The sequence below is a fragment of the Melospiza melodia genome, chromosome 26 (assembly GCF_035770615.1).
Source record: "Melospiza melodia melodia isolate bMelMel2 chromosome 26, bMelMel2.pri, whole genome shotgun sequence".
In the NCBI taxonomy this organism is placed as follows: Eukaryota; Metazoa; Chordata; class Aves; order Passeriformes; family Passerellidae; genus Melospiza; species Melospiza melodia.
The window spans coordinates 3,833,930-3,860,613 of record NC_086219.1 but is presented as its reverse complement, the minus strand read 5'-3'; the positions used below and the strand labels follow the sequence as shown (position 1 = coordinate 3,860,613).

Genomic DNA, 26,684 nt, shown 5'->3' with positions numbered 1-26,684 from the left:
CAGCCAATTTTTATGGCTCAGCTCTAAACCTCTGAAAAATAAGGTTTTTAATAGAAATCCTGACACCATCTAAAATATGGCAGCACTACTGGGTGCTGCTGGAATATGGCCCTAATTTATAAACCAGGGAGAAATCCTGTTCCATTTTGAAACTAAGAGACAGTAATCTAGAAAAAGGGTAAACCACGGGGCAAAATGGTAGTGTTGTCCATGAGCTATAGTGTCTAGTCCATCCAACAACTCAAAAATAAAATAGGATGCCACAATATTTAGGTCATGCACTGAATCTTGGACTGTCACAAAATAAAAACATGGTGTATCCTAGATGGGGGTATATTTCATAGAGCCATATGCCATTTTCCATGCTTCTGGGTAGTATTTTTCCAATGAAAATCTGATATGAGAACACTGGAAGTAAAGAAAAAAAATTTACGAGAGAAGTAGAACCCAAACCCTCCGGTTTTGCTTGATACAATAAATGTTTTTGCAAGAGGCCTTCAGTGTACTCCCTTCTAAATTGAAAGAAGTGGTGAAGCAGCAGATTGCTCACTCACAGGAGACACAAGTTTATCACTAAACCTTAGGAAAAAGCTCTGGATTGCCTGGAGGCTCCAGCTTTGCATTAAAATGCATTGAGGAGGTGGTGATTCAGGGGGCAGTGGACCAGAAACCTGTTTGAGATATTCCTGGTGCCCCTGAAACACTGAGAAAAGGATTCAGCCTTGGGATTTCTGTTTGAAGAGTGACTCTGTGCCTGCTCGGGCACCACAACCCTGGACACTGCTCCCAGCACCACCTGAGAGGAGGCAGAGGGACACACCTGGCTCAGGAAGAGCTGCTCATTTGCAATTTTGGGAAAGAAACAGGAACCTTTTGGAAAAAGGGATGGAAATTAGGAGGCCAGTGAGGATTTTACTCATCAATATCAATTGCTCCAAAGCCTAGAAAGAATTCTGTCTCTTCTCCCCTACACCCCAAATAAAGGACATTATTCCCCCACAAGGAGCTTTGGGGGCTCACAGGTCTACATTACAATTTTCATTGTGGCCAGGCTGGATTCCTTTCCTACTTCCCCTAAAGCATCTCCTTTTGCAAGCTGATCATCACAGGAGAATAAATCCAGAATTATTGCTTGAAGAGTGACACTGTGCCTGCTCGGGCACCACAACCCTGGACACTGCTCCCAGCACCAGCTGGGAGGAGGCAGAGGGACACACCTGGCTCAGGAAGAGCTGCTCATTTGCATTATTGGGAAAGAAACAGGAACCTTTTAGAAAAAGGGTTGGAAATTAGGAGGCCAGTGAGGATTTTACTCATCAATATCAGATGCTCCAAAGACTGGAAAGAATTCTGTCTCTTCTCCCCTACACCCCAACACTAATCCATGCTGCTACAGCCCAAATAAAGGACATTATTCCCCCACAAGGAGCTTTGGGGGCTCACAGGTCTACATTACAATTTTCATTGTGGCCATCCTGGATTCTTTTCCTACTTCCCCATAGCCATCACCTTTTGCAAGCTCAACATCACAGGAGAATAAATCCAGAATTATTGCATTTTCCTGCTAAAACTATTTCCCAGCAGACTTGTTACAAAGCAAGCACACGACATCTTGCTGGCCACATCACTGTCCACCAGGCTGGCAAGATTTCACCTGCCTCAGGCTCAGCCCCCCTGCATTCCTCATGAACAAAAAGCAGGATTTGCTTATGGAAAAAGCCAAGTAGCACTGCACACAGCTGTGCTTCCCCCCAAACCTTCCCCACAGGCGCTGCAGGAATGCCCAGAATGAGGGCAGGAAAGGGGCTCAACTCTTCATGAGCTGTTAGCAGGCTAACGAGGGCATCTGCAGGAGGAATAGGCACTAAAACTGAAACTAGATACAATATAAATATCCCAGAGCTGGATTTCCTAAAAAAGATTCTGCTGAGCTATAGTTCCACATCAAATTTTTATTGAATACATTTTCTTCTGAGAATTTGTGCACTAAAACCAGTCAGAATCATATGAGAGGAGTATAAATTTCACGTACAGTTTTCACTGCAAACATCCTTCAGGAGAAAAAGCAAAAAGCACTTTTTAATCAAGCCCACTCCACATCCTCTCCCTCCTCCCATGGAACCCAAGTGGGAGGGTGGGAATTGGAGCCCCTGCAGCACTGGGGAGCTATGGGGAGGGATGCTCTGCCTGAAATTATGGGGAGGGGGACATGATGTCCCCTTTACCATGCCTGAAGGCAATGCCTTGGTCTGCTTCAGAGTAAAGCTGTGAAAAAGGTGAATTTTAAAGCAATTTATATTCTTAGCTGACAATGTGAATTCACACTATTTCAGCAAACTGTTGTTAAAACCCAAATGTGACATTGCCTCTTCTCCCAAATTCAGAGCTGCCCCTCCAAAACTTATTTGGTCACATTATTTTCTGAATCTGGAATGGATTTCCTGTCTGATTCTACAAAACCCAAAATGAGGGGTTAGTTCCCTGGAAGGACAATGTTTCTCACTGTACAAATGATTTTGGGTCACTTTGAGCTTGAAAAGGCTCTAGGATCTGAAATGCTATTACAAACAGAAAAGCTATTTTAGTCAACTTCTTTCAGCAGCATCCCAGCACCCAACACTTTTAACTTCTTCTCCCCCAACAACTACAAGGAGAACTCAGAAAAAAAACTTATTCTCTCTGAGGTTTCCAGATTTGTCACTATAATGTAAACTTTAAACAAGTCTAAATTTGAGCATATTTCAGCATTTGAACAGGCCTTGGTGGCTGTGTTGCCCAGATGCTCACATGGCAGCTCCTCCTTGGATATTGAACTACCTGGACCCCTGAGAAGAAAATTACACTGAAGAAAAGGTCAATAAATGGCAGAGAGGAGATGGCATCCCATAATAGTTATAATTACTGTTTATCAGAGTGCTGCACTGCACAGATAGCAGGTTACAGGATGTATTTGCTGGGGTTTTTTTTATTAAAAGAGGACATGGCTGCAGGACTGAGTGGATCCCATGACTCTGCTGTGCCACAGGACACACCACACAGTCACAGAATCTCCTCTGTGCAACCAGTGACCTTGAGGAATGTTGCATTCATTTTTCTGCCTGCATATTTCTGTGATGGATTTATTGTTCAATAAACCCAAAAGAACAAGTCAGTATTTGATGCTGGAGCTCTTTGTGCCAGTGCCAAGAGCTGCAGGAGGAGCTGGGGCTGGTTCTGCACCTTGCTCAAACTGCTCATGGCAGAATTGATGTTGTGGCTCCATTCTCCACTGCAGGCCAAGGAGGGGATGAATCTTCCATGAGGATTCCTTTGCCTATAATTTAGTTTTACACTAGGCATGTAAAGCAAATTCCCAGCAGGACAGCTCAAGGAAATGCAAAAGCATGAGATGAGCAAAATTTGACTGGTGTGCTTCAGAAAGTCATTAGGTATCTCTAGGGGGACACTGTAAAACCAGACAGAGACAGTGCATCTGTGCTGGTCAACAGGGGTTGGAAGACTCTGAGATGCTTGGCTGAACCAACCTGACAAGGTCCTTGCACCCCAAAGCACTCAGACACCAGTGCTGTGTCTTGAGAACAGCACAATCCCTACAGAAAGTGACTCAAGTCTAAGTTATAGAGAGGAATAAACACCAGTGCTCTGCATTCAGAAATAAACACTGTGATTATGGAGCTGCTGGTGCCAGCTTGTGAAGAGTTCCACAAACAAAGATAATTGAAGAAATTAATAATATTGGTGGTAACTGATGAAAATCTTCACCATTCACCAGGGAGAGCAAGCTCCTCTCTCCCTTCTCCAGCAGAAAGTGCCTCAGCTGAAGGGTGACAGTGATGAGAGCTCAGCAGAAGGGCAGAGCTGTGTGTCCCACCAGGTGCCATGGGGAGCACTGGGAGCAGCCATTCCCTCCTGCCATACCACCAGGAGAACAGCATAAAGACACACTGAATCAAACACTTATTTTGTCCTGGTTACATTATTGGGAAATCTGCTTTTCTGGGAAGAAGAGATTTTGCAGTGACTTAAACTGATAAAAACTTCAACCTCTATTTCACTCTGTCATGCTTTCTTGGCTGCCCATGGCCAATAAGCAGCAGGAGCCAGCAGACAGTTGTGCCATACACACCCCACAGCAGCACGAGGAACAGAGGCAAAGCTGATGTTTCAGGGAAAAATATGTACAGAGATAAAACTTCTGCACTTTTTCCTTGACACAGAAAACTATCCCCTTAGGAACACTGCCTGTTCAGAAGCAAAAGCCATTTAGGTTGGCCCTTCTCCTCTGGCTTTTGCCCCTCCATTAATACACTAAAGAAAACCATGATCTCACAGAGGACTAAGGCTGTGGTCCCTACACACCATTTCCACAGCCTCAGAGGGGAGCACAGCATTTTACTGTGCAGACCATGAACTTGGGGCTCTTTTTGAATGATTTCACAGAGAACTAAGGCTGTGGTCCCTGCACACCATTTCCACAGCCTCAGAGGGGAGCACAGCATTTTACAGTGCAGACCATGAACTTGGGGCTCTTTTTAAGAACCTTCACTGCCTCTCACTAAGGGTAGTGCACCATGTGTGCATCCATGGGTCTAACAGCCACTTTGCCATGGCGTGACCCACAACTTAACCATGGGTGTGGAGAGAGGGATGCAGGGATGGCTCCCAGGTGGGATCAGGTGGCAGGATGCAGGTGGCAGCTGTGGGAGGTGACAGGGATGGAGATTCTTCACTTCTCACTCACCACTGAGGCAGTGTGAGACACAAGAGGCATCAGAGCTTCATTAACCCAGGGCAGCGCAGACGTCAGTGACAGCTGAGGCAGCCAGCTGATAGAAAGGGAGTAGAGACTCCTTCAGAAATGAAAGATTATTCTGAGAATAAAAGCAACCAGGGTAATCAGCAAGACGTTTACAAAGGCGGAGGATAGAAGGAAGAGCACTCAAACCTGCAGGCACCTGGGAAGTGATTTATCCAAAACACTTACAAAAGTGTTCCTTAACAAATAAAATACAAGGGTAACTCACTGCAGGCCAAAACACTGCATATTAAAGGAAAAAATACCCTGCTTTAGAAAGAGAGACTTCAGCCTTGGCAGCATCTGCTTCAAGTCCTCTGCTGCCCACGCCAGAACAAACTCCAGATCTCTAAACTCAAATTGTAATTTGCTTCACTACAGAATTCCCAACTCAAGCCCCAATTATAACTCTCTAGTGAGGGTGAAACTCCAGCCAAGGCTATAATACATTCACAGACACCTGCAGACCTAATAATTGACCAGGGAGGACGTGGGTGAGCTCAGCAGAATTGCTGCATTGCTCCTGCAAGGCTCGGTGTCCTACACCAGCAAACAGCTTCACTACTGCAAGGTGCATAATTTAATAAACCATTAACTCAAACCTGAGGTGAAGTAAATTCAGCGTATTATATATTTCAAAATAGCATTAGAATTCAATTTAAGTGTCACCAAAAGCCTAATCCTCAGTATACAGAGCATATTAATAAGTGTCTTGGAGCCTGTGGTTTGATTTCATTTCCAGCTGGGCTGTGCTGCCGCATGGCTGCGATCCCTGCTGCGAGGATGTGACAGCAGCACTGCCCTGAACCAGGGCAGGATCACAGGGATGACAGTCCCACCCTCTGGGGTCTTCCCAGGAGAACACAGGGGTGGCAGCTGAAGCACAAGAAATCCTGCTTCCAGTGGTGTCACTTCTTGGTGTCCCTGCTGAGGTGCTGATGCTCCCCACTGACAGCAGGCTGCTCACAGGGCCCTGAGCCACCCTTGCTCTGGGTCCCTCTGCAGCAAAACTCATTTTAGGTGAGGCAGGAGCTCCTGTTCACACTGAGCTGCTGGATGAGGCACAAACAGGCACCCTGTGGCTGCTCCCCAGCCATGCTATGGTGCATGTCCCCAGGGAGGGACAGAGACAATGCTTTCCCTCCCCTGGGAAGGAAAGGGCAAATGGGGCATTATTCCCACCAGTGCTTTCCCTCCCCTGGCTCAAGCATCCAGGGATAATGGGACATTATTTCCACCAATGCTTTCCTTCCCCTGGTCAAGCATCCATGGCAAACGGGGCATTATTTCTGCCAATGCTTTCCCTCCCCTGGTCAAGCATCCAGGAAAAATGAGGCATTATTTCCACCAATGCTTTCCATCCCCTGGTCAAGCATCCAGGGCAAATGGGGCATTATTTCCACCAAGAGCTGAGAGCACCAAACCTTTCCTCTCTTTCTGTGGGAGTTGGACACATTTTGGCCTTTTCTCCATCGCCTCTGCCAGAACTTCTCTTGATCAGCAACCCAGGCACATCTCCCAGCAGTTTGGGAAATGCATCCCTTCTATAAATGACAACAGATTATTTAAGCAACAACTAAAGCACTCTGACTGCTTTTTAGTTTGCTTGCATTAACGTCAGTCTCCTCATATATCTAGGGAACGAATCCGGGATTTTCTTTAAAATGGTGGAGAGCAGTACAAAAATAGAAGCCTGCTTGTCTAAAATAAAGTTATGTGTTTGAAAGGGTTGGAAATTGTTTTTTAATCACAGGCGTCTTTCTTCTGGAATATAGTCTGCCGTCTATACATTCTGCTCTTCCACCCAATTTCTCAGGAAAATGCAGCAAGTGTGTTAATAAATAATTTATAAAAACATTACAAAAGATAAAGCGCTGCTGCTAAAACATTTCCAGCCTTTGACACACCAGTTCATTTGTAATCCTCTTCGCCTCCCCTTCACTGGAACATCAGCAGAGGGTTTGTGCTGCTGCTCTCACACCCCCACTTCACCCACCCTGCAGAGTCTCAGGTTCACAGGGATCCAGGCAGACACCAGACCAAGCCACAGCTCAGTTTTATCTACTGTAGATTTCTGTCTGCATGGAAAATGTTTCTCATGGAAGCAACATCTGATTTATTTTCACCATCTTGCGTGAGAGGATGGCTGCAAATGCAGGTGGCTGTCCCAACAAACAGAGCCCCAGGGTTTGTCCTTCCTCCAGCAGCACACAAGCTGTGCTCTCTGTGACACTCCACTGGGTGGTTGGCAGCAGGATGCTCAGGACCCTTTATTTCTCTTACACAGTTTCCCTGAAATTCTCTTTCAGGAGTCAGTATGTTAGGCATATGACCAAAAAAAAAAAAAGAAACAACACAAAAAACCCCTGGACAATTATTACAAAAGAGTTCACAGAACCCTTGGAATTTCAGTTGGACTGAGCAATAATTTTTGCACAGCTCCACCAACTCCATGAGTATTTCAGATCTTTAATGAACCCTGAAAAAGATGATGGGAAATCTTGAGACGTGGCTGTTCCAGTGACTGCAGCAGCAGGGACACAGCAACGAGCACGGTGCCTTCAGAAGAGCTGGTGAGAGGATGAAAGGAGGGAAAGAAGAGAGCATCCTTCAGAGAGATCAAGCCAAAGGCATGTTAAGGAAGCATGAAAAGGGTACCCACAACTTCCCCATCCTCTGAAAATGCTTGTGCATCGTGAAGCCAAGTGATAACACAAGACTGCTGCATGTCACAGACACATTTTCTGAAAAATCCTTCCCTTAGGACTTTTCCTCCTGAGAAGCTGAAAGGCCTCAGGAACAAAATGTAAACAATGGTTATCTGCTGCTGTGGGATGCAACAGGTGCATCTGTGATTGGTCTCATGTTGGTTGTTTCTGATTAATGGCCAATCACAGTCAGCTGGCTCAGACTTTCTGTCCAGGCCACAAACCTTTGTTATCATTCTTTCTTTTTCTATTCTTAGCTAGCCTTCTGATGAAATCCTTTCTTCTATTCTTTTAGTATAGTTTTAATGTTATATATATATCATAAAATAATAAATCAAGCCTTCTGAAACATGGAGTCAGATTCTTGTCTCTTCCTTCATCCTAAGATTCCTGCAAACACTGTCACAGCTGCATCTTGCCAATGTCTGGTACCAAAGGCACCTGTGCTTCTGCAGCTCAGAGCTAAATCAGCACAGATTCTGCTATCCTGGAAGTGCTGTTTGGTCTCCCCACACCCAGCACAGCTCCACATGCACACAGAGCACTGGAACAGGAACCACAAGTCTGCTCTGTGAACATCCCAGTCACGCTTGGGAATGTGCAGCCCCACTGAAGGTGGTTTGATACCACAGACCAAGCTCTGCTGTACTTCTGCCCCACTTCATTTCATCCCACAGGCTAAAACACACTTTGGGAACAGGTGCCAGCATAGCAGCAACAGTTTGTAACCCTGTTAGCAGAAATGCACAGGCTCCTTGTGCTGAGGCCTCGCTCACATCCCACCCCCCAACACACAGACCCAGCTGAGTGCCCATGTGCAGCACAGCATTCTCTGTGCTTTATTGCCCAGCCACTTTTATTTCACCCAAATGAAAAATAAAAACCCATTACTAAGCAAAAGTCTTGAGAAATTTTATGAGATTGTAATGCTTCCAGTTTATGTTGAAAAAGCCCCAAATCCTCAAGCTGTCTGTCGCTGCTCCAGCCAGGGAGGCAGGAGATGCTGCTGACACAGCACAGCACAAGTGATCAGAGAGGGAAATGCTGCTCTGACTGGGTGCTATCAAAAATAAATGGGAAGGGCTTCCTCTTGTTTAGGGCATAATGGAAAACCATGGCAAAAAATACAGAACAAACGGTAAATTTATGCAGGACAGTGACAGATGTCATGTAGAACATTTTAAATGAGTTTTAGGTCTTGATATTTTCTGCCCACAGCTTTCAGACAAGATGTATTTTAGGAAGGGAACACACTCAGGGGGCATCAAGCATCAGTGCAGACACTCATAGTAACAAACTGCTGAATATTCAAGTGTATCAGAAGGAAGAATTCAGAAAAAAACCCAACAGAGTAAAGAGAGAATATTGCCAAAGCCTCTGACATTCAATCAGTGCTTACACATCCTCTGCAAGGCACAGCTGGTGCACACAGAGCCACGGGAACAGTAATTAAATACCAGAACCCAAACACTGCCCACCCCCAGTGCCCCCCCAGCATCTCCCACTGGCTCCTTCTGTGGCAGGCAGGATGTCACACCTGCCATGATGTCCCTGCTGCTGTCCCTGACTTTCTCCTGCCATTTCCTGCCCTACAGAGAACTATTCCATGACTTCCATGGCTGCTGGGAGCATCCTGTGAGTGTGTGAGCAATAAAGATGAAATGCAGTTTCCCCCCAGGCTCCCAGAGAGCTGGATTATCACATTTCAGCAATTACTGCAAACACTGGATTTACAACAGGGCTCTGTGGAGCTCTGCTGTGTCCCTGTGCCTGCCTGCATCCCACTCTGCTTCCTTGGCTCACCTGCCACTCTTCTGCACCAATTCTGAATTATTCAGTGAGCAGTTAATGCATGTGCAATGTGAAACAGCTCTCTGCCACCTCTCTTGTTAGTCTTCATTTGTTTAACTGGCCAAGAGGTCTAAATTTACAAGTTTTTAGCATGATCCTATAGCATTGTACTTCTTAATTAAGAAAAAGGGCAACACTTTTAAAATATGTATTCCCTCCCATCCCCTGAACAGCAGCACTAGAGGAGACATCAGTATCTGCTACAGGTGGAACACAATGAGCCTCTAACAAACTCAGCATCTGCAGCTGTGCAGCACAGGAGTGGGAGTGAGCAAGGGGCCCATCTCAGCCCACGGGTGAAGGCAAAGCCTCTGTAACCCTGGCAAGCAGCAGCCTGCCTGGCAGCCAGAATAATTTTCAGTTCCTGGGGTGCCAATTTCCAACACACAGAAGGGAACTCTGCATCTCCCTGCTCAGCTGTGCCAATGTTTGAAAATCATCCATGTCTGAGAATCCACATTTTCCCTCCACTAGTCAGTACAAGTACAAACAAGGGGTTTTCTACTTTTTTTTTTCCATTGACACAAAATCTGGTAGTATGCTGAAGGTCTAACATGGGCAGCCTGAGTCCTGACAGTGACAAACCAACACACTCAGGGTCACAGCTGTGCCACAGCCTCTGCAGGAGGCTGGGACCTGCCATCACCCCCATACCAGAAAATAATTCAGCAGCTCTGCTCCACACTCAGTGAACTGTGGACAGCCAGGGCTCTGCATCTTCTCAGAAGCAAACAGATAATGTAAAACAATAAAAAACTGAAGTCCTACTGAGGTATTCCCCAGCAACCAGTGAAGAGGCAGCCCGTGTCATCATCCCCATCTTCTCCTCTGCCTGTGTCACTCAGCACAATCTCTTATTTCTACAGATCAGATAACCAAAACAAAAATATGAGAACTAAATGTAGGAAACCACTAACTTGGGCATGCTTTCTTCATTCAGGCCCAAGAGTGAGTGGCCAAGGGAGCATCCATGCAAGAGGCTGCCAGTGCCCAGGCTGGGACCATGTCCAGCAGGAATGTGTCAATGCTGGCTCAGCAATTACAGCACCTATTAAAAATACTAAAGGTCTGTGGGGTAAGGCAGCACTTAAAATCTGGTATCAAGAAAGCTTGAAATGTCCCAAAAACTTAAAATCTGGTATCAAGAAAGCTTGAAATGTCCCAAAAACATGAAAGAAGAGAGAGGAGGTGGAGGCCCCATGCAGCAGACCCAGCCACAGCTGCCAGCACCACAGCCTAAGAACTTCCAGCACAGACCCAGAAAACTGAATCAGGCAGTTCCAGATGATTGGCTCCCATTTCTCATCCCTCTGACCAGTCTGCAGGGAGCAGGCACATCATGTCAATCATAAATGACAACACAAAGTTGTTTAAGTAAGAAATTGGACATCATATAATTAATGGCTACAGTGCTGTGTAAATGCATGAGTAAGGCTGTGAGTCCCTGTGGCTGCTTTGAGTCCTGGCCTTTACAACGAATATGTGAGGCAGAAAAGATCAAGAACATTTGTGTGGGGATTTTTAATCAATATCTAACCTGACAGTAGGATTTGGAGGAAGATCATCCCATAAAACATAGACAGCATTGCAGACTAATTGTATTTACTCCTCATTGACCAGACACTGCACAGAGAGAGCCCCAGGAAGGTGCTGGATGTGTCCCCAAAAATGGGAAAGTCACCCATGTGCCTCAGTGAGCTATAAAGCTAAACAAATTACACATTGCCCTTGATGGTAAAAGGTTTTAAAATCATAAAATTTGGGGAATTAGAAAGAAACTAGACTTAGTGGGGCCCTGGAAAAATGTTAAAAATAGACTCTGAAAATGTTAGGGTTTGTGTTTGCCAGATCATGTGAAATTGCACCTGCGTAAGCAGGATGATAAATGATATAATTGTTAGATGTGATGATTGTTTAGTAATTAAATATAATTATTGTTTAATCGTAAGAAGAATCATGAGAAACTATGTTAGAAGTTTGAGGGGGACCCCGAGGAGCCCATGCTTGGCTGAAATCTATGTAGACAATAGAACAATATAAATTTAATAATTAACATGAAAGTTATTTAACGATGGAATATAAAAACATGTTCATCCTGAACCCATGTCAGAGTCAGCTTTGGGCTTGTACCCCTGACACCCAGAGCTCTTCAATAAAAGCACCTGCATATAATCATTCTGTGATTATGTGTTTCTGAAGGCTACACCTATTTTTGTATATCAAACTCATTTACCAGTGAAAGCGTCTGAAGGAGATGCACAAAACACCTTCTGTCTCTGTGGTGTCACTGCTCCTGAATTCACCAAGGAGCTGAGCACAGGCAGTGTGCAGAGATAGGGAAGTGCCATCTATTCTTGGCCAGCTCCTTTCTGCTGGCTGCACAACCTTGAGCTCATGACTGAAGGATGCCTGGAGATGCTGCCATGAATCACAGAGCCCTCTTCCTCCCACAGCCAAGGCACAGCACGTCCTTGTTGAGGAATACCAGTCTACCACAGCCACAGCGACATGTCCCGCAGCACATTTTATAAATAGGCTTCTAAGAAATGTACTTCCCATCCTCTTGACAAAAAGTGATTACCAGAGCAAAGAAAATGACTAAACATTGATGCACACCCTGTGGAAGTGAAGAGCCAGACCCAGGGGAACAGCTCAGAGATCCTACAGTGCTGCAGTGCAACCCATCAGGGAGCTGCTGGCTGAGAGCCACAGCAGCCAGGGCCAGCAGCACTTCCAGGGAGCACATCACAACGAGAAAAAGCAATACAAAGCTTAGAAATGAAGAGAAAAGAGGTGACCTTTGGGGCCAGGAGCTCTCGAGGAGGACAAGCACAGCCTGGGCAGCTGGGAGGGAACGGGATCGATGCAGCCACGCGGTGATTTCAGAGGAGCCACAACTCTCCTCTCCCACCACTGCAGCCAAGCATCTCCTCTTTCCTTGCACACAGCATTTTTATGCCACAGATGCAAACAGAGCTGAGAACACACAGATATCACAGAGGAGGGTGCATCTGCTGCGTGTTTCCTTGGATTATGTCCATTGTGGGTTGTGAGGGGTCTGTCCTGCCCCAGTGACGGCAGCAGTGCCTTCTTTTTTTAATATGGAAGTGCAATTGCAAAACCAGGAAGAGAAACAGGAATTCTTTTCCATTTGCTTCTAGAAACAGATGTCACTTTCCTCAGACTTGTTTGTTTTCAGGACCATGGGAGTTTAATCTTTAAAACAATATTTTTACAGTATGTGTCAAGTGCCATTTCATAATGAAAGAAAACAAATTACTTCCACTTTGTACACCATAGTAACCAGTCAAGAATGTGAACAGCTCCTCAAAGGTGGGGTCAGCAAACACCCCCCCGGGCAAATTCCCACTTGAGATCCTTTGCACACCCCCACAGCCCCAGGGGAGCTGCCCAAACCCTGTGTAAATAAGAGGAAAATTTGGCTTGACTCCTCCTGGGACTTTGCTGTTCCCACAACAGCCAGAAGAAAAATCATTGAGTGACTTCAAATGCTCCCTGGAGACAGAATACCTCACTGGAGGAAAGCAGATCCACTGCAGGGCCAGCTCCAAGGTTCAAACACAGCCCCAGGGTTCTCCTCAAAGTCAAGCGCAGCCCAGGGCTGGTATCTCTCCCACACCACTGTATGCCACTGTAGCACCCTGTATTCACTTGTCTGGCTCCTGCCTTGCTTCAGGATGGAACAACACAACCAGAAACCTCCAGAAAGTCTCACTTGAGCCAACTCCATGTTTAGATAACATATGAGCTGGCATCAGCTCCATACTGCTAGAGAAAATACATAATCCCTCCAAACAGAGACATACAACTGAGAAGACCCAATTCCCTTTCACACAAACAAAACCCCCCAGACAGTAAAGCACAGAATGCTGATCCCCCCTGGCAGCAGCTTGACCAGGTGACCCCAGAGAGAGAACTCGTTGTCATCCTACCTGCAGAAGCCAGTAGCACCTTCTGTGAAACGTGGGGATGATGGAGGAATGGACATAGCAGCCATACAGGCACTGGGGACACAAAAAAAGAGAGAGAAAGCAGAGTCAGGTTAGTGGAGGAACCATCCTGAGTGGCCGTGCTGGGGATGGGGCAGCAGAGAGACCCAGAAATGGAGGAGATTGTTCTGCCCTTGGGCTGGGGATAGACAGCTGGGGCAGACAGCACTGTGGTTTACATCCTGGTCTAAGCACTGCAAGCACTGCCACAGGTCACAGAAACCCATCCCTGCCATGCTACCCCCACCCAAGGGTGCCCAGAGCCAGCAGGGGCTCCTGTGGTGCTCAGTACAACACAGACAGGGCTGGTCTGGCCTTTGAATATTTGCTCCATCATATTTTTATTTTTTTTGGCAAATACGACACATTCATCTCTTTTTCCATGGATTATCTCCTGGGTATTTCAACTGAAAACGTTGTGTTTGTAAACTGAAGAAATTGCTGTCAGATATTTTAGACAGCAAAATGCCAAAATACAGTTTGTTTCTTTTCTTCTTTTTGGTTTTTTTTTGGGGGGGTTTCTTTGTGGTTTTTGAGGTTTTTTTAAATGAATTCTGCTTCTCTGATTAACTGAAATCAGCAAAGCCGAGGAATTCTTTCTGCATTAAAAGCCCCCACATTTCCAGTATTTTAGAACTTTTTGGTTGGAAACCAAGCCCAGTGCCAACCCAAACGCACAGAACTGGTTTTAATTGCAAAAATCCCAAGCTCAGAGGGGGACATGTGCACTCAGTGAGCACATGGGGCTGCAGCAGTTCCCCCTCCCCATATCACTGCTCACAAGGTCGGCCTGAATTAAACAGGATTTAAAGACTGGCTGCTATCACTGAGTTATTTTTAAAACACAAATGACAAAGATTAATAATGTTTTTTTTAAAATGTGTCAAGGGTACATTCCACACACTGAAATGCAGGGAGGAAAAACAGACGAGGGAAAAAAGCCCTGCAGAAAATAATCCAAAGAAAAGCTTAACATTTAAATCCCTCCCGAGGGTTGGAGAACAGCTGCCCTGACAGTGACTCCTGCACATGGCACTGCATGGAAAGGTCTGCAGTGCTCAGTTCTGCTGACTCAGAGCTGGTACCCCCACTCCAGAAAGCAGCTTGAGAGGGGCAGCATCTCCCAGTCCAACCAGTGAGGATGGCAGAGCTGGTCTGGAGCTGCTGGAGCAGCCTCACAGCAGCAGGGATCACCCTGTGAGATATATATCAATTTATTCCAGCCCCCCTGACTTGTTTCCCAGCCCAATTTGCTGTGGAGTCGATGGAAACTTTGCCCTGATTAAAACAAAAGCCAAGGCTGGGCTCTGTGCAGCCCGTGGGGCACAGCAGGCAGGAGCTCTGCCCTCCCTCTCCAGAGCTGTCTCGCAGATAATTCCAGAGCTGTCAATAATGAATCACACAAAAGCCTCCCACCTTTATGAAACTGGCTCTCAACATTTCAGCAAACCATTAAAAAAAAATCCTAACAGCTCACAGAATTCAAAAAGCATACAGAGCACAGAAGGAATTTCTTAAAATTTTCTTTTCTTTTTTGTTTTTCCTCCCCACTGGATGGATGTTTTGAGGCTGGATGTCTTAACCTGGGCAGCTGGGATGAAGGAAACCCACACAGTGAGCAAGATCCTGGCCTTGGAGAGACAGCAGGAATTGTCCCCACGGCAGCAGAGAAACACTGCAGGGGTGAAGCAGACCCTGGGAGCCCAGCACACAAAATGAGTGATGACAGCAATAAAAACGACATTAATTTTGGGGTAAAAGTGCGTAAGAAAAAGTTGAGGATATAAATAGAAACCTGGGAAATCTGTGTGTCATTGTTTTGGAGGATTTGCAAGATGAATGGGTTAAGCTCTGTGGGTGACACAAAATCTGCAGCTCAGCACGTGGGGGTTGAGGGGAGGTGGGTGTGGGATATTCCTGCACTCAGATCTGCTGACCCCTGCCTGGAATGGCCCAGGGCTGCTGAGCAACCAGCCAGCTCAACATCCTCTGCAAATAATGAGGAGAGTGGAATCACCACCCTGCCCAGCCAGAGCAGGCACACAACCAGGGCAGAAGTAATACCTTCAGCTAAAGCAGCCTTTAAAATAAATTCTTGCTCAAAAAAAGCAAAGGGGGTTTCATTAGCTGTGTTTTCTTTCATTATTTTTAAATTCTTTTTTAGTGGGAAGGTAGAAAAAGGTAAAAATGCATAAGAAAAAGTTGAGGATATCAATAGAAACCTGGGAAATCTGTGTGTCATTGTTTTGGAGGATTTGCAAGATGCATGGGTTAAGCTCTGTGGGTGACACAAAATCTGCAGCTCAGCATGTTGTGGGGAGGTGGGTGTGGGATATTCCTACACTCAGAGCTGCCGACCCCTGCCTTTGGCTCTAGGATGACCCAGGGCTCTGAGCAACCAGCCAGCTCAACATCCTCTGCAAATAATGAGGAGAGTGGAATCACCACCCTGCCCAACCAGAGCAGGCACACAACCAGGGCAGAAGTAATACCTTCAGCTAAAGCAGCCTTTAAAATAAATTCTTGCTCAAAACAGGCAAAGGGGGTTTCGTTAGCTGTGTTTTATTTTTTTTTAATTCTTTTTTAGTGGGAAGGTAAAAGCTGCAGAGGCCTGTGTGTCTGTGGAGATGTTAATGCCAGGCTGGGCACTCAGCCAATGCATTAAGTGAAATCGAATTCCAGAAACCAGCTTTAATCAGCAGATTTTTAAGGTTAGAACGACTCTCTCCTCTGCAAGGCTTGCCAAGGTTAATTCTGTCCTGAGCAGGCTGAATTAATGGGCTGGACAGAGGAGAACTTTTTTTTTTTCATGATTCTCTTTTAAGTTTACAAAAATCTCAAAGAGAAGAGAAAAGGCATTTTGGAGCAGTCAGAGGAGGAACAACACCTCAGCAGCTCATTGACTGCTGTGTGGAGAACACATTGGCATCAGCCTGACCCCAGAGGAGCTCTGAGCAGCTCCAGGCAAGGGACACCCGGCTGTGGGGATGCTGTGGTGCCATCACCCACCAGGGAGGGTGACCCTAAAGGATGCCCTGAGCACACACCATGTCCTGCCACCATGGGAATCCCTCCTGCACAGCTCCCCAGGATGAGACCCCCACACCTGCCCCACTGTAGGAACCAGCTCCAGGCACCTCCTGAGCATCCCCACACTGCTGCTGGAGGGTCTGGCCCTGCCAGCTCTGCTGCAGCTCATCCCTTTGCAATTCCAGGGGTAATTAAAGAGGAAAAGCCTTCTCTGTGTGCAATTACAGCTGCCCGCCCTGCCATTTGTATGCAGTGCACATTTGGCATTACCAAACTTCTGAAAACTGGAGGGGGGGGGGGGAGTATAAAATCAAATTATTAGTGGATTTTTTTTATCCTGAGCTCCTTAAAGTGATTGTGGCTTATTTAAAAATAATACAATAATGCTGAGGTGTTCTTTCTTAACAAGCATACCTTGGGAATGGAAATAAGAAAGCAGGAGAATCAAAAATTCAAGATAGGGTTGGACAGGCTTTGAAATTCTTCTCCCTGGTGAGTTCCACTAGTGGATATTTTAAAAACCCTAAAAACCGCCTAGATTTTGTTCAGATTTTCACACTGAATTCCCAATTCCCTTAATAAGAAGCTAAATCAATCTTTAGAGAACAAATCACGTAAGACCTATGGCTGTACATTATTAAAATATACTTGAGTAATTTTCTTGGTGGTAAGGCTTCAGCTTTCAGCACCCCAGGAGCAGGATCTGTGCAGGTCACAGGGGAAAAGGACCCTGCCCTCTGCTCCTGGATCCATGGTGGGATTGGCAACACATGCCCAGCTCCCTGGTACATCCCCATGCTGCTGGGATCTCCCTCTCTTGGGACTTTTAGCTGCTCAGAGTGACTTTGAGTTACGTTAGAAAGTTTTTTTCTTAGCTCAGTGGTCAAAGAAGGAATTTGAATTCTTCAGCTCTCCGTCTCAAAGTTGTTTATTGTATCTTATCTATAAAATTTTTTCTCCTGTTCAGCTGAGGTCTGCTGAGCAGGACAGTCAAAGGCACTCTGCCTGCCCCAGACAGTGTTATCTTTTTATACTAAAAACTACATATGCAATATTTATAATTACTTTCCAATACCTTTCATCTATGTTAGACAGCGAGCTTCTACTCTAAACCAATCTAAAAATGCCAACATCACAGCAGAAGATGGAGGCCAAGAAGAAGAAAGAGAAAGGCTGGACACGCTTAGATTCTTCTATCTTGCTCCTTGTACTTCTATACTAAAAACTCTAAAAAAATCTATTTTGCACTTTGTGATAAATTCACCATCATTCTATTTAAACTTCTGTGGCTTGTAGTTCTTCATATCAGGTTGGTAATTGTTTTTTCCAAGGGCTAAATCAAAGACTCAGGGGTCTGGGGCTCTGTGCCAGGGTCTCTGAGCCTCCTGGGCAGGGGCTCGAGCCCTGCAGGGCAGCCAGAGGAATTTCCTGGGTTCCCACATCCCTCTGTAATCACTGACCATTCCAGAGCTTCCTCACTGATTTCCATCAAGGAGCAGCACACTGCTGCCATGGATGAAACCTCCATGGAAAGCCATGAGAGGGGTTGGCTTTGCTCCTCTCATCATCCTGGTGACAGGGTACATCTCCTGAAGCAGAGGCTGTATCTGAGCCCAGCCATGCTCTGCTCTCACCTTGCCTGCTGTAACCAGCACACATACCCCAGACTGTCTGTAACTCTTTGGTTTTTATCTCTTATTGTCCTAATCCTAATTGTCCAAATTTTTATTACTCTAATTTTATTACTATTTTTATAACCATTTTATTACTATTAAACTTTGAAAATTTTAAAAACAAGTGATTGGTGTTTTTCACAGAGGTATGTCACAGACATCTTTTCATGAAAAATCTTTTTGTTAGGATTTTTTCCTCCTGAGAAGCTGAAAGGCCTCAGGAACAAAATGTAAACAATGATTATCTGCTGCTGTGGAATGCAACTGGTGGATCTGTGATTGGTCTCATGTGGTTGTTTCTAATTAATGGCCAATCACAGTCAGCTTGCTTGGACTCTGTTTGAGCCACAAACCTTTGTTATCATTCTTTCTTTTTCCATTCTTAGCCAGCCTTCTGATGAAATCCTTTATTCTTTTAGTATAGTTTTAATATAATATATATCATAAAATAATAAATCAGCCTTCTGAAATATGGAGTCAGATCCTCATCTCTTCCCTCATCCTCAGACCCCTGTGAACACGGTCACAGAGGCAACAGGAGATTCTCAACATTCCCCCATCCAGACTGGCCCCAGTTCAGCTTTTTAAAGCAGCAAACAAGGAGGGGAAACCACGTCTGAACCCTGGGGAATCCCCAGGGCCACAAGGCTGCCACCAGAGCTCTTATTTTGACTTAAGGAGTGTCATAATTTAGGAATGCATCCAAAATTTCCCATTACTGCTGCAAATCAAAACCAAAACGCTGCTAACCGTGCTTTCTCACTCATCATCTTGGAGAAACACAGATATTAGACAGGTTTGGATTTTCCTCTGACGTTCATAAATAGTAACTTTGATTCAGCAAAGCACAAAGCCACGTGCTCAGATCTCAGCCTGGGCTGAGACACGCTGCTGGCAAGGCTCGCCTTTTATCGATGTCAACAGAATTTAAGCAATTGCTCACACTTTGCCAGGTTGGGCAAGGAGTGCCTGGTACTGACAGCAGATCCCAAAAACATTCTTAACGTTTCCAGGCAGCTGAGCCTTCACTTTCCAGCTGTGGCATCAGAGCTCTGCTCTGTGCAGCCCTGGGCACTGCAGGGGCTCAGCCTGGTGCAGGCATTTTGGGTTTATTCCTGTCAGTTCTTCTCCTGACACATCTCAAACCCCCCCATATGCCCTCAATGCCACTGGTAACACCTCCTAGATGTGAGCCCAGGGCTCTCCTGTGATGCTTAATCAAGGGAGGAGAGGTTACACATTGCAGGACATCGTCACTTCTGGTGGCTTTTGTTAACAAATATTGTTCTGTTTACCTCAGGACTCGTTAGAAAGCAATTTTTGAAATGTTCAATATTTAATGAAATATTTAAATGTTTAATGGGTTCTTTTTTCAAACCCTGTGTGGGTTGTGGGGTTCTGAAGTCTCTGCAAGGATTGCAAGGTTTTAAGTTTCTCGCTGTTGGAAATGAATCCTCTAATGACATTGGCTTAACGACAGAAATCAGCATACAGGGGGACTGATGCTTCCACAGGCAGCAACACCCATTGCCCAGCCCACTGCAGGATCATTGCTATGCATCCCCACACCCCCACTGCAGTGCCTGCCTCTTCATAAATGCATATTTCTTTATTAATACAGGGATACTTTAATCTTAGCCTAATTTTACCTTTAGGGAAGCTCTATCCCGAGGCTGCCAGGAGCTCAGACCCTCCAGATGCAGTGGTGTGATTTGTATTCAAAGCAGCAGGTCTATCTGTCAACATGTTTGTCTCCCTTCTCTGCCAGCTCTTATTTATTAATCCCATTCAGATTAATGAATGACAGTAGTTCTCATCACAAGAAATTTGATTAATCAATTTAAGTGCTTAATCACCCTGGCCTGGGTGAAAAGCGCACTGGAGGGATGCTGCCTGGATAGGGGCAAAGTTGTGAGATGTAGGAGGAAAACATCCTCACTTTCCCTCACGAGCAGCTCGAGCCAGGAATGTGCACTGGATCCTTGAAGCTTTCCAAGAGCTCAGAATTTTCCTAGGGCCAGCAGTCATGGCCAATTAGTAATGAAATATCAACCTCCTCACCTGACACAAAAGGCTTCCTACTACTCACCTCCCTCCCTGCTACCCATGTTGCTCAAACTGAACCCAAAAAGCATCAATCATTAAACCCCCTGCAGGATGCTGATGAGGATAACACACCTGGTTATCCTGCAGCATCCCACTCCCCATTAGTGCTGCCCATTGTGCCCCAAAGACTCTCACAGCCTGCCTGTGTCACCAGCCTGAATGCTCCAGAATTATCTCCAGGGTTTTCTGGAGACCTGGGAGGTGTTTCAGGTGAGGAGAAGGAGTAAGGCTGAGCAGAAATCACTGATTTGTAGGACAGAGGCCACACGGTGTGAGCACTGCCTGTAGCTGCTCTTGCAGACACTATGAATGACATGATAAACCCAAAAAACCCCTGTGACACAGCTCCAAACAGGCTGTGCTCAACCAGGTGTGCAGGATATGGGAATTCTCACTGGGAAGGATTCCCACATTCACCTCCACTACCTAAACTCAAAGGGACTCATCTCAGAGGGAGGTGACCCATTTGGAGGTGGGTACAAACAGGGCAGCACGAGAGCACCTGATGACAACTGTGTGCAAAGGATCACTGAAAGCAGATCTGGGTTGTTGGGAAGGATGAAAGTTTGACAAGAAAGACTCACAGATATATGTATGCTTGGCAGAAAGATTTTTGAATGTAGAACCTGAGAATAAAATAGAGATAGAAGCAAGTTTTGATAGAGAAGAAAAGAATTGCTGAGCCACTCTTACTAGATAATTAATATGTTAGTTAGAAGGGGTTTTTATGGCTTAGAGCAAAGGATAAACCCACCTCAAACAAGATGTTTTTACCAAGCAGAAAGACAGCACAGGCAAACAAGGCAGCAAATGTGGCAAGTAGAAAAAAGGTTTCAGAATTTTCCAGTGCAAGAAAACTGAAAAACAACTTCTAGCTTAAACTGTAATGCACTAACTTTTAGTGATTGGAGAATAGTAATATGAATATGGTAATTACAGTAATTATGACAGGCTATAGGTAAAAGTAAAGGTATAGATTGGTTCTTCTGTATGAAGATGCTCAGCAAAGAAAAGTATATAATGCATTGGAACCAAAACCAAAGGGTCTCCAGGCCTGCCTGCAGCTGACAGCTGTAGGCACAGCTCTGTCACCCATGACCCTGGGCTGCTGTAACCTCTTGGATACAATAAACTGCATTTTGGAGAGCCCCTGGAGTCCCACATCCCTCATTCAGGCTCTTATTCTGGGCGACACATGCTCCACATGACAGCCAGGCTCCCATACTTTCAGGTGAGGGAAGAGCATTCCCAACATCCCTGATGTGAATTATTAGGAGGAAAAGTTGTACAAGAGACTGCTCTGACTCCACAGGCCTGTGTTCCACACCAACACTGCCCAGGTGGGATACAAAACCCACAGGACAGGAATTTCCTGGGTCCCTAAACACCATCAAGCCCCAGAGTCTCCTCAGCCTGTGCCACCCCACACCATCCTGTGCAGGAGCTTCCTGACTGTCACCACACAGTGAGAACTGTGAGCTGCAAAATCATGGAGTGTGTTAATGTCACACTGAAATATGACACAACACACAGAAGTATTTTATATTTATTCTCTTTTAGAAATGTTAGAAAGACAATATAATGAGAGCACTGCAAACAAGTCAAGCGTTTTCCTCCTAATCTGGCAATAAAAATGTCAAAGAAATGCCTAAAATCCTAATAGGAGAACAAAAAAATAATGGGGTGGGCTATAACAAGGATTTAGCTGCAACTTTACTTGAAGGCTTTAATCATGTCTCCTACAACATCAATGGAAAATCAGATACAAAGCCGCATGAACCATTAATGTCTGTGTTGGTTGCTTCAGCTGCTGGGGGCTGAGACCAAACAGATCAGGCAGAGGCTAATGATGACAGGCTGGGGTTAAAATACCTTTATATCTGGGGAAACTTTGCACAAAAGAAGGATTACTGAGCTGCTCTTGGTGGAAACTTGACTGAGGTAGGAAAGGCTGTGACAAGAGCAGCAGCACATCTCCAGCCCAGCTGCCTCCACCGTGGCCATCATGGGCAGACTGCACCCAAGTGGGAAACATGGTTGTTATCTCTCTGATTCTCTTTTTTGGGAAAGAAAAGAGACCATCACAGCATGGGGGAACCAGACAAAATGTGACAGTGCCCTGGAGAAATGGTATTTATGGTATTTTTGCAGACACTCTATAGAAAGAGACCACATCTGGATCAGGGTATGAGGGCATGAGCAGATCATGTGAGGGACGTTTGTCTGACATGTTCACTGTCTGTCTGACACAGGCAAATCAGGACAAGTCTAACAAATCCAACTTGTAGGAAATATATAAATATCTAAGAGAACTTTGGGGAGCTATTAATTATACATGCAGTTTTATCTTGGATTAATTTTGTGCTGGAATGGACAAGAAGCCTTCGCTGGGATCTTTTTTTGGCAGCCTCCCTTGGGCAACATCAGCCTTGGAGTTATCTGCAGACATCCCACACTGCAAAGGGCCCTGGTTCTGGGTCCTGTTCTCTTTACTCCACTTGTTTACAGCAAATATTCAATGCTCAATGACCAACACATGTCCATCTCTGACTTCTCTTTGCAAAGGTGGCACAGTGCCACTGCAGCTCTGAAGCTTCCCTTCCCATTTCAGGAAGCCATTTAAGGTTTTCAGTAGCTCCTGAATTCTGATAATTGAATCCAAGTGCATAAAAAACTCAGAAGGACCTGACTTTCAAACCTCCTTCCAGAGAATCCCTTTATTAAAAAGCATTTACACAACATAAACCAAATTATTATGTATGCCAATACTAAATCTTCCCATTCTGATTTAAAATCCCTACACCCTCACAAGCAATGGCAGGAGCTACAGGAACATTTAAGAATGTCTTTCTGGACAAGTTGTTGTAGAAATACTAAGTTTATACAGCTCACAACCAACTTATCAATATTTCATTTCTGTCTCAAAAACCCAAACAGAAAAGCAGCAATTTCTCAAGACTAGGGCACCAAAATTTACTGAAGTTCACCACCAGCAAACAGCTGAGTGTTTCTGATGTTCAATAAGCAGTGAAAAGGTCAACGTTTTACTGGCATTAATTTTTTATCAGAGAAGGGAAAGCTCATTTTCATGACAGATAATGAACATTGGAAGGGGTCTGCTATGGCAAGATACACAAAATGGGGGTACTCTCCATATGAAGTGTCTGAACCTCAGAGCCCTTCCTGGTGCCTACCTGAGGTGACAATATCACTGGGATTTATCTGAAGTGATTTTATCACTGGGAATTTGCCTTCTGAAGAGCTCTGCAGGGCTATTTAACAGTTATGTCACTTGGACAGCTGAGGAAGGAAAATACAACCCTAAATACAAAAGCAAATATCTCCCATATGCCCTGAGACATTCTGGAAGGTAGAAACAGAGATGGCAAGCTAAGAGCAAATTTTCTTCTTGTAAAGTAATGGTGATTTCTATTCCAAGTGTAGCTGTCCAAAGCGGATCTGTCTATACATTGCGAATGAGTTATTTCATTCTTTCAGGATGGCACTAGGAGGCAGTGGCATCATGGACCCCGGGTTTGGAGCATCCCACTCCTCTTTCCTTTTGGGTCACTCTGCCTGGAGCTGTCCCTGCACTCCTGTGAGTGGACTGTCCTCCAAGAAACACCTGGAGTCCTGCCAGGTAGAGAACACCAGCCAGGCCCTGGGACCCTGGAGCTCCCTGTGGCAGGACCCTGCTCCTGCAGCTCCCCAGACACCACTGGGAAGGTGCAGCCCTTGGGATGTCACTGCCACTTCTCCTGCACACAAACTGACCCACAGGGATTGACTTCCACTGTAACTGACCTGGCACTAGCACCTAATAACAGACCTGGGGGGCTGTGATGATTAATTAGATGCAAGGCTTCACACTAATGAATCTTAATGGCATCTCACACATCCCCCTCCAACCTTTTGTACTCTTTAGCTAAGAAGCTGAAAACGCTCACAAAGGACATGAGTGGAATTGCAGGTTCTTTAGCAGGTCATGAGGGTTGAAAAGTCTCCCCCAAATGCATTACTGAGGTCACCCAGGCCTCGCTGTGGGAGTGATGGTGCCATCAGGGCTTTGCTTGGCTCCAGCACAGCCTCCTCCAGCTGCAGGGTCCCACCACCATCCCACAGCCTCTGCACAGAGATGAGGACCTGGCAGTCACAGAGCACTGACAAATGAAAGTCAAGTGATTAGCTGGTATGTTCAACAGTTTTGCTTCTAAAGTGCTTTCTGCATATTTTCTCAATAAAAGCAAGACAGCGCTGATGAGCTCCATGACAAAACAGAACGCTGAATCATTTTTAGTACATCACCTCTTCTCATGCACAGGGAATCTTCTGTCTTCCCCATCACAGCCAATTAGAGCATTCACAACATTTCTTCAAGGCTGACAGTGATTAGAAAAGATCATGAGACTCGTAAGAGACAATTCCATGCTTTTTGTCATCAGGTCTGTTCTCTCCATCCTCTTGGTTTCCGGGTGTTTTACTGGCAATGGCACAGCAGAATTTCGCTCAACCCAAACAACTTTTTCCTTGACTGCAAGTACAAAGTGCAGCTTTGCTGATGTCAACAGATAAGATGGTTTTCCTTCAAAACAGCAGGGGTGTGTTTGGGGTGTGGAACAGCAGCTCTGAGCCCTGTCCCCTGCTCCTGTAGCAAACAGCATCCTGGAGACCTCTGTCCTTCTGCAGAGGACACAGCTGGCTCAGGAAAGAGAACTGCTGGAGAATGGTGCTGAGCAAGAACTGAAATGTCATTTGAACATGAAATGACTGACTATTTCAGCTCTTTTCAAGACTGAAATGGTGAAATGCCATCCCTTGAAAGGAGTCCTCTCTTACAAAACCTGGACCCATACACGGAAAGTTGAAACACTTTCTGAAATGTTCACTGGCTGAATCCAGCTCAAAAGGAGATCAGTGCTCTCATGGGTAACTCACAGTGTCCAGAGGTCCACAGAGCTGACAAATCACAAGAAGACTCACAGTGACACATGCCAATTTAAACAGTGTTTGTTTCATTTTTGTTAGCAGAAGCTTTTCAGCATTTGGGAGAAAGGTGCAGACAGATACCCATGTGCTCGTTCACTGCCAAGAGAAAATGCTTTGCTGAGTCTGAGCACTGGCTGCAGCACAAAACTGAACAGCAAGATTTTCTCTTGTCACTGAAACCAAGTTGAAGATTCAAGGAAAAGCAGAAGAAAACAGAAAATTCTAGGCTGCTTGCTTCCCAACCTCCCACTGACACCACAAAACTGTCATTAGAAATGAGTCCCACGGGCAGGCAGAAATCTGTTCCCTCGGCCACACAATCCATCATCTCCATCCAATACGCTGCCTGTAGGTTTACAAATCACAAGGAATTTACCAAGTGGCTTTCATAAGGAAAAGTGGACAATAAATCATCATCACACCAAAGCCACTCATGTAACACACAGCTTCATTTTCATGCCAAATTTCATAATTGGTAGCTGTAAAAAAACACAAATGCTTCAAAACTTCCTTATCTGAGCAGTTTCAAAAATAATGATAGAGTATTAAGGAGGCACATTAATTAAATTATTCACCTACTCCTTCTTTTCTAATTCCATGCTAACCTGAAAGGGTAGGAATATACTCCTTACCAGAGCCAAGGCTGCACTTTGCCCCAAAGAGCTTTTGAAAACAACTGGTTTTACCTGCATTAAGCTCTGGGGTCTGAAGGACAGGGACAGTCCCTCTGGGACTCCTGCCACTGCTGTGCAGTGGCTGCAGCACCTCCTCAAACTTTTGATAAATCCTCCTCTGAAATGGCAATTAACACCTTTTGCAGGTCACTCCACAAGATTAATTTTCCAAGCACAGATTAATGAAAACGCAGACAGAAGTGTTTAGAAAATATTTTCCCTATTAATCTTCATCAGCAGCAGATTACCAGCAGGGCGGATAATGAAGACATCGGCTCGTTAAGGTGAGAGCAGGCAGGGAGAAGGACAGGGCTGCTCTCCCAGGCACCATCACTACCATGGCCCAGTACACTGCAAATTCCACTGAGAAATTACACAAAACACTGAGTCCTACCCATGTGCTGAAGGGCAGCTCAGAGGAGGGAACTGCCCAAGAATCACAATTGTCACAAACCCCCACCAGGTTCAAGTTCCACAACAGGAGCACAGACAAACACATTTAAAAACCTTCAGTCCCCTCAAACCCACCAACAGCAAATGCTACTTCTGGTTGAAAGTCTACCCTCAGGACTGGGAGGCTCCTTTTTGGCAGAACTTTTCTCTGCCACACACAGATCTCAAAGGGATGTTTAATTGAATTGGATAAAGAGCCTGAAACAAAGGCAATCCTGCAGAGGAAACCTGTCCCTGAAAGGAGCCCATGGTCACTGCAGAGCTCATGGAATATGGCTCTGTAAAGAAGACTGAAACTGTACTTTTTGACTCCCAGAATCCCAAATTACCAGAGAATATTCCATGTTTCTTTCTCTAACAACCGCATCTCACGCGGTTCAAACAAACAAGAGTTTCTT

At 45.3% G+C, this 26,684-nt stretch overlaps 1 protein-coding gene across 7 annotated transcripts in view; it reads right to left on the bottom strand.

Annotated features, from left to right (window-relative positions):
* Window positions 1–26,684, bottom strand: part of CAMTA1 (calmodulin binding transcription activator 1) — a 245,427-nt gene that overhangs the window by 99,973 nt on the left and 118,770 nt on the right. For all 7 annotated transcript variants that reach the window (XM_063177088.1, XM_063177089.1, XM_063177093.1 and 4 more), the window contains one exon: window positions 13,308–13,379. In XM_063177088.1, coding sequence (XP_063033158.1) covers window positions 13,308–13,379 — 72 coding nt within the window. The remainder of the gene's footprint in view (window positions 1–13,307; window positions 13,380–26,684) is intronic.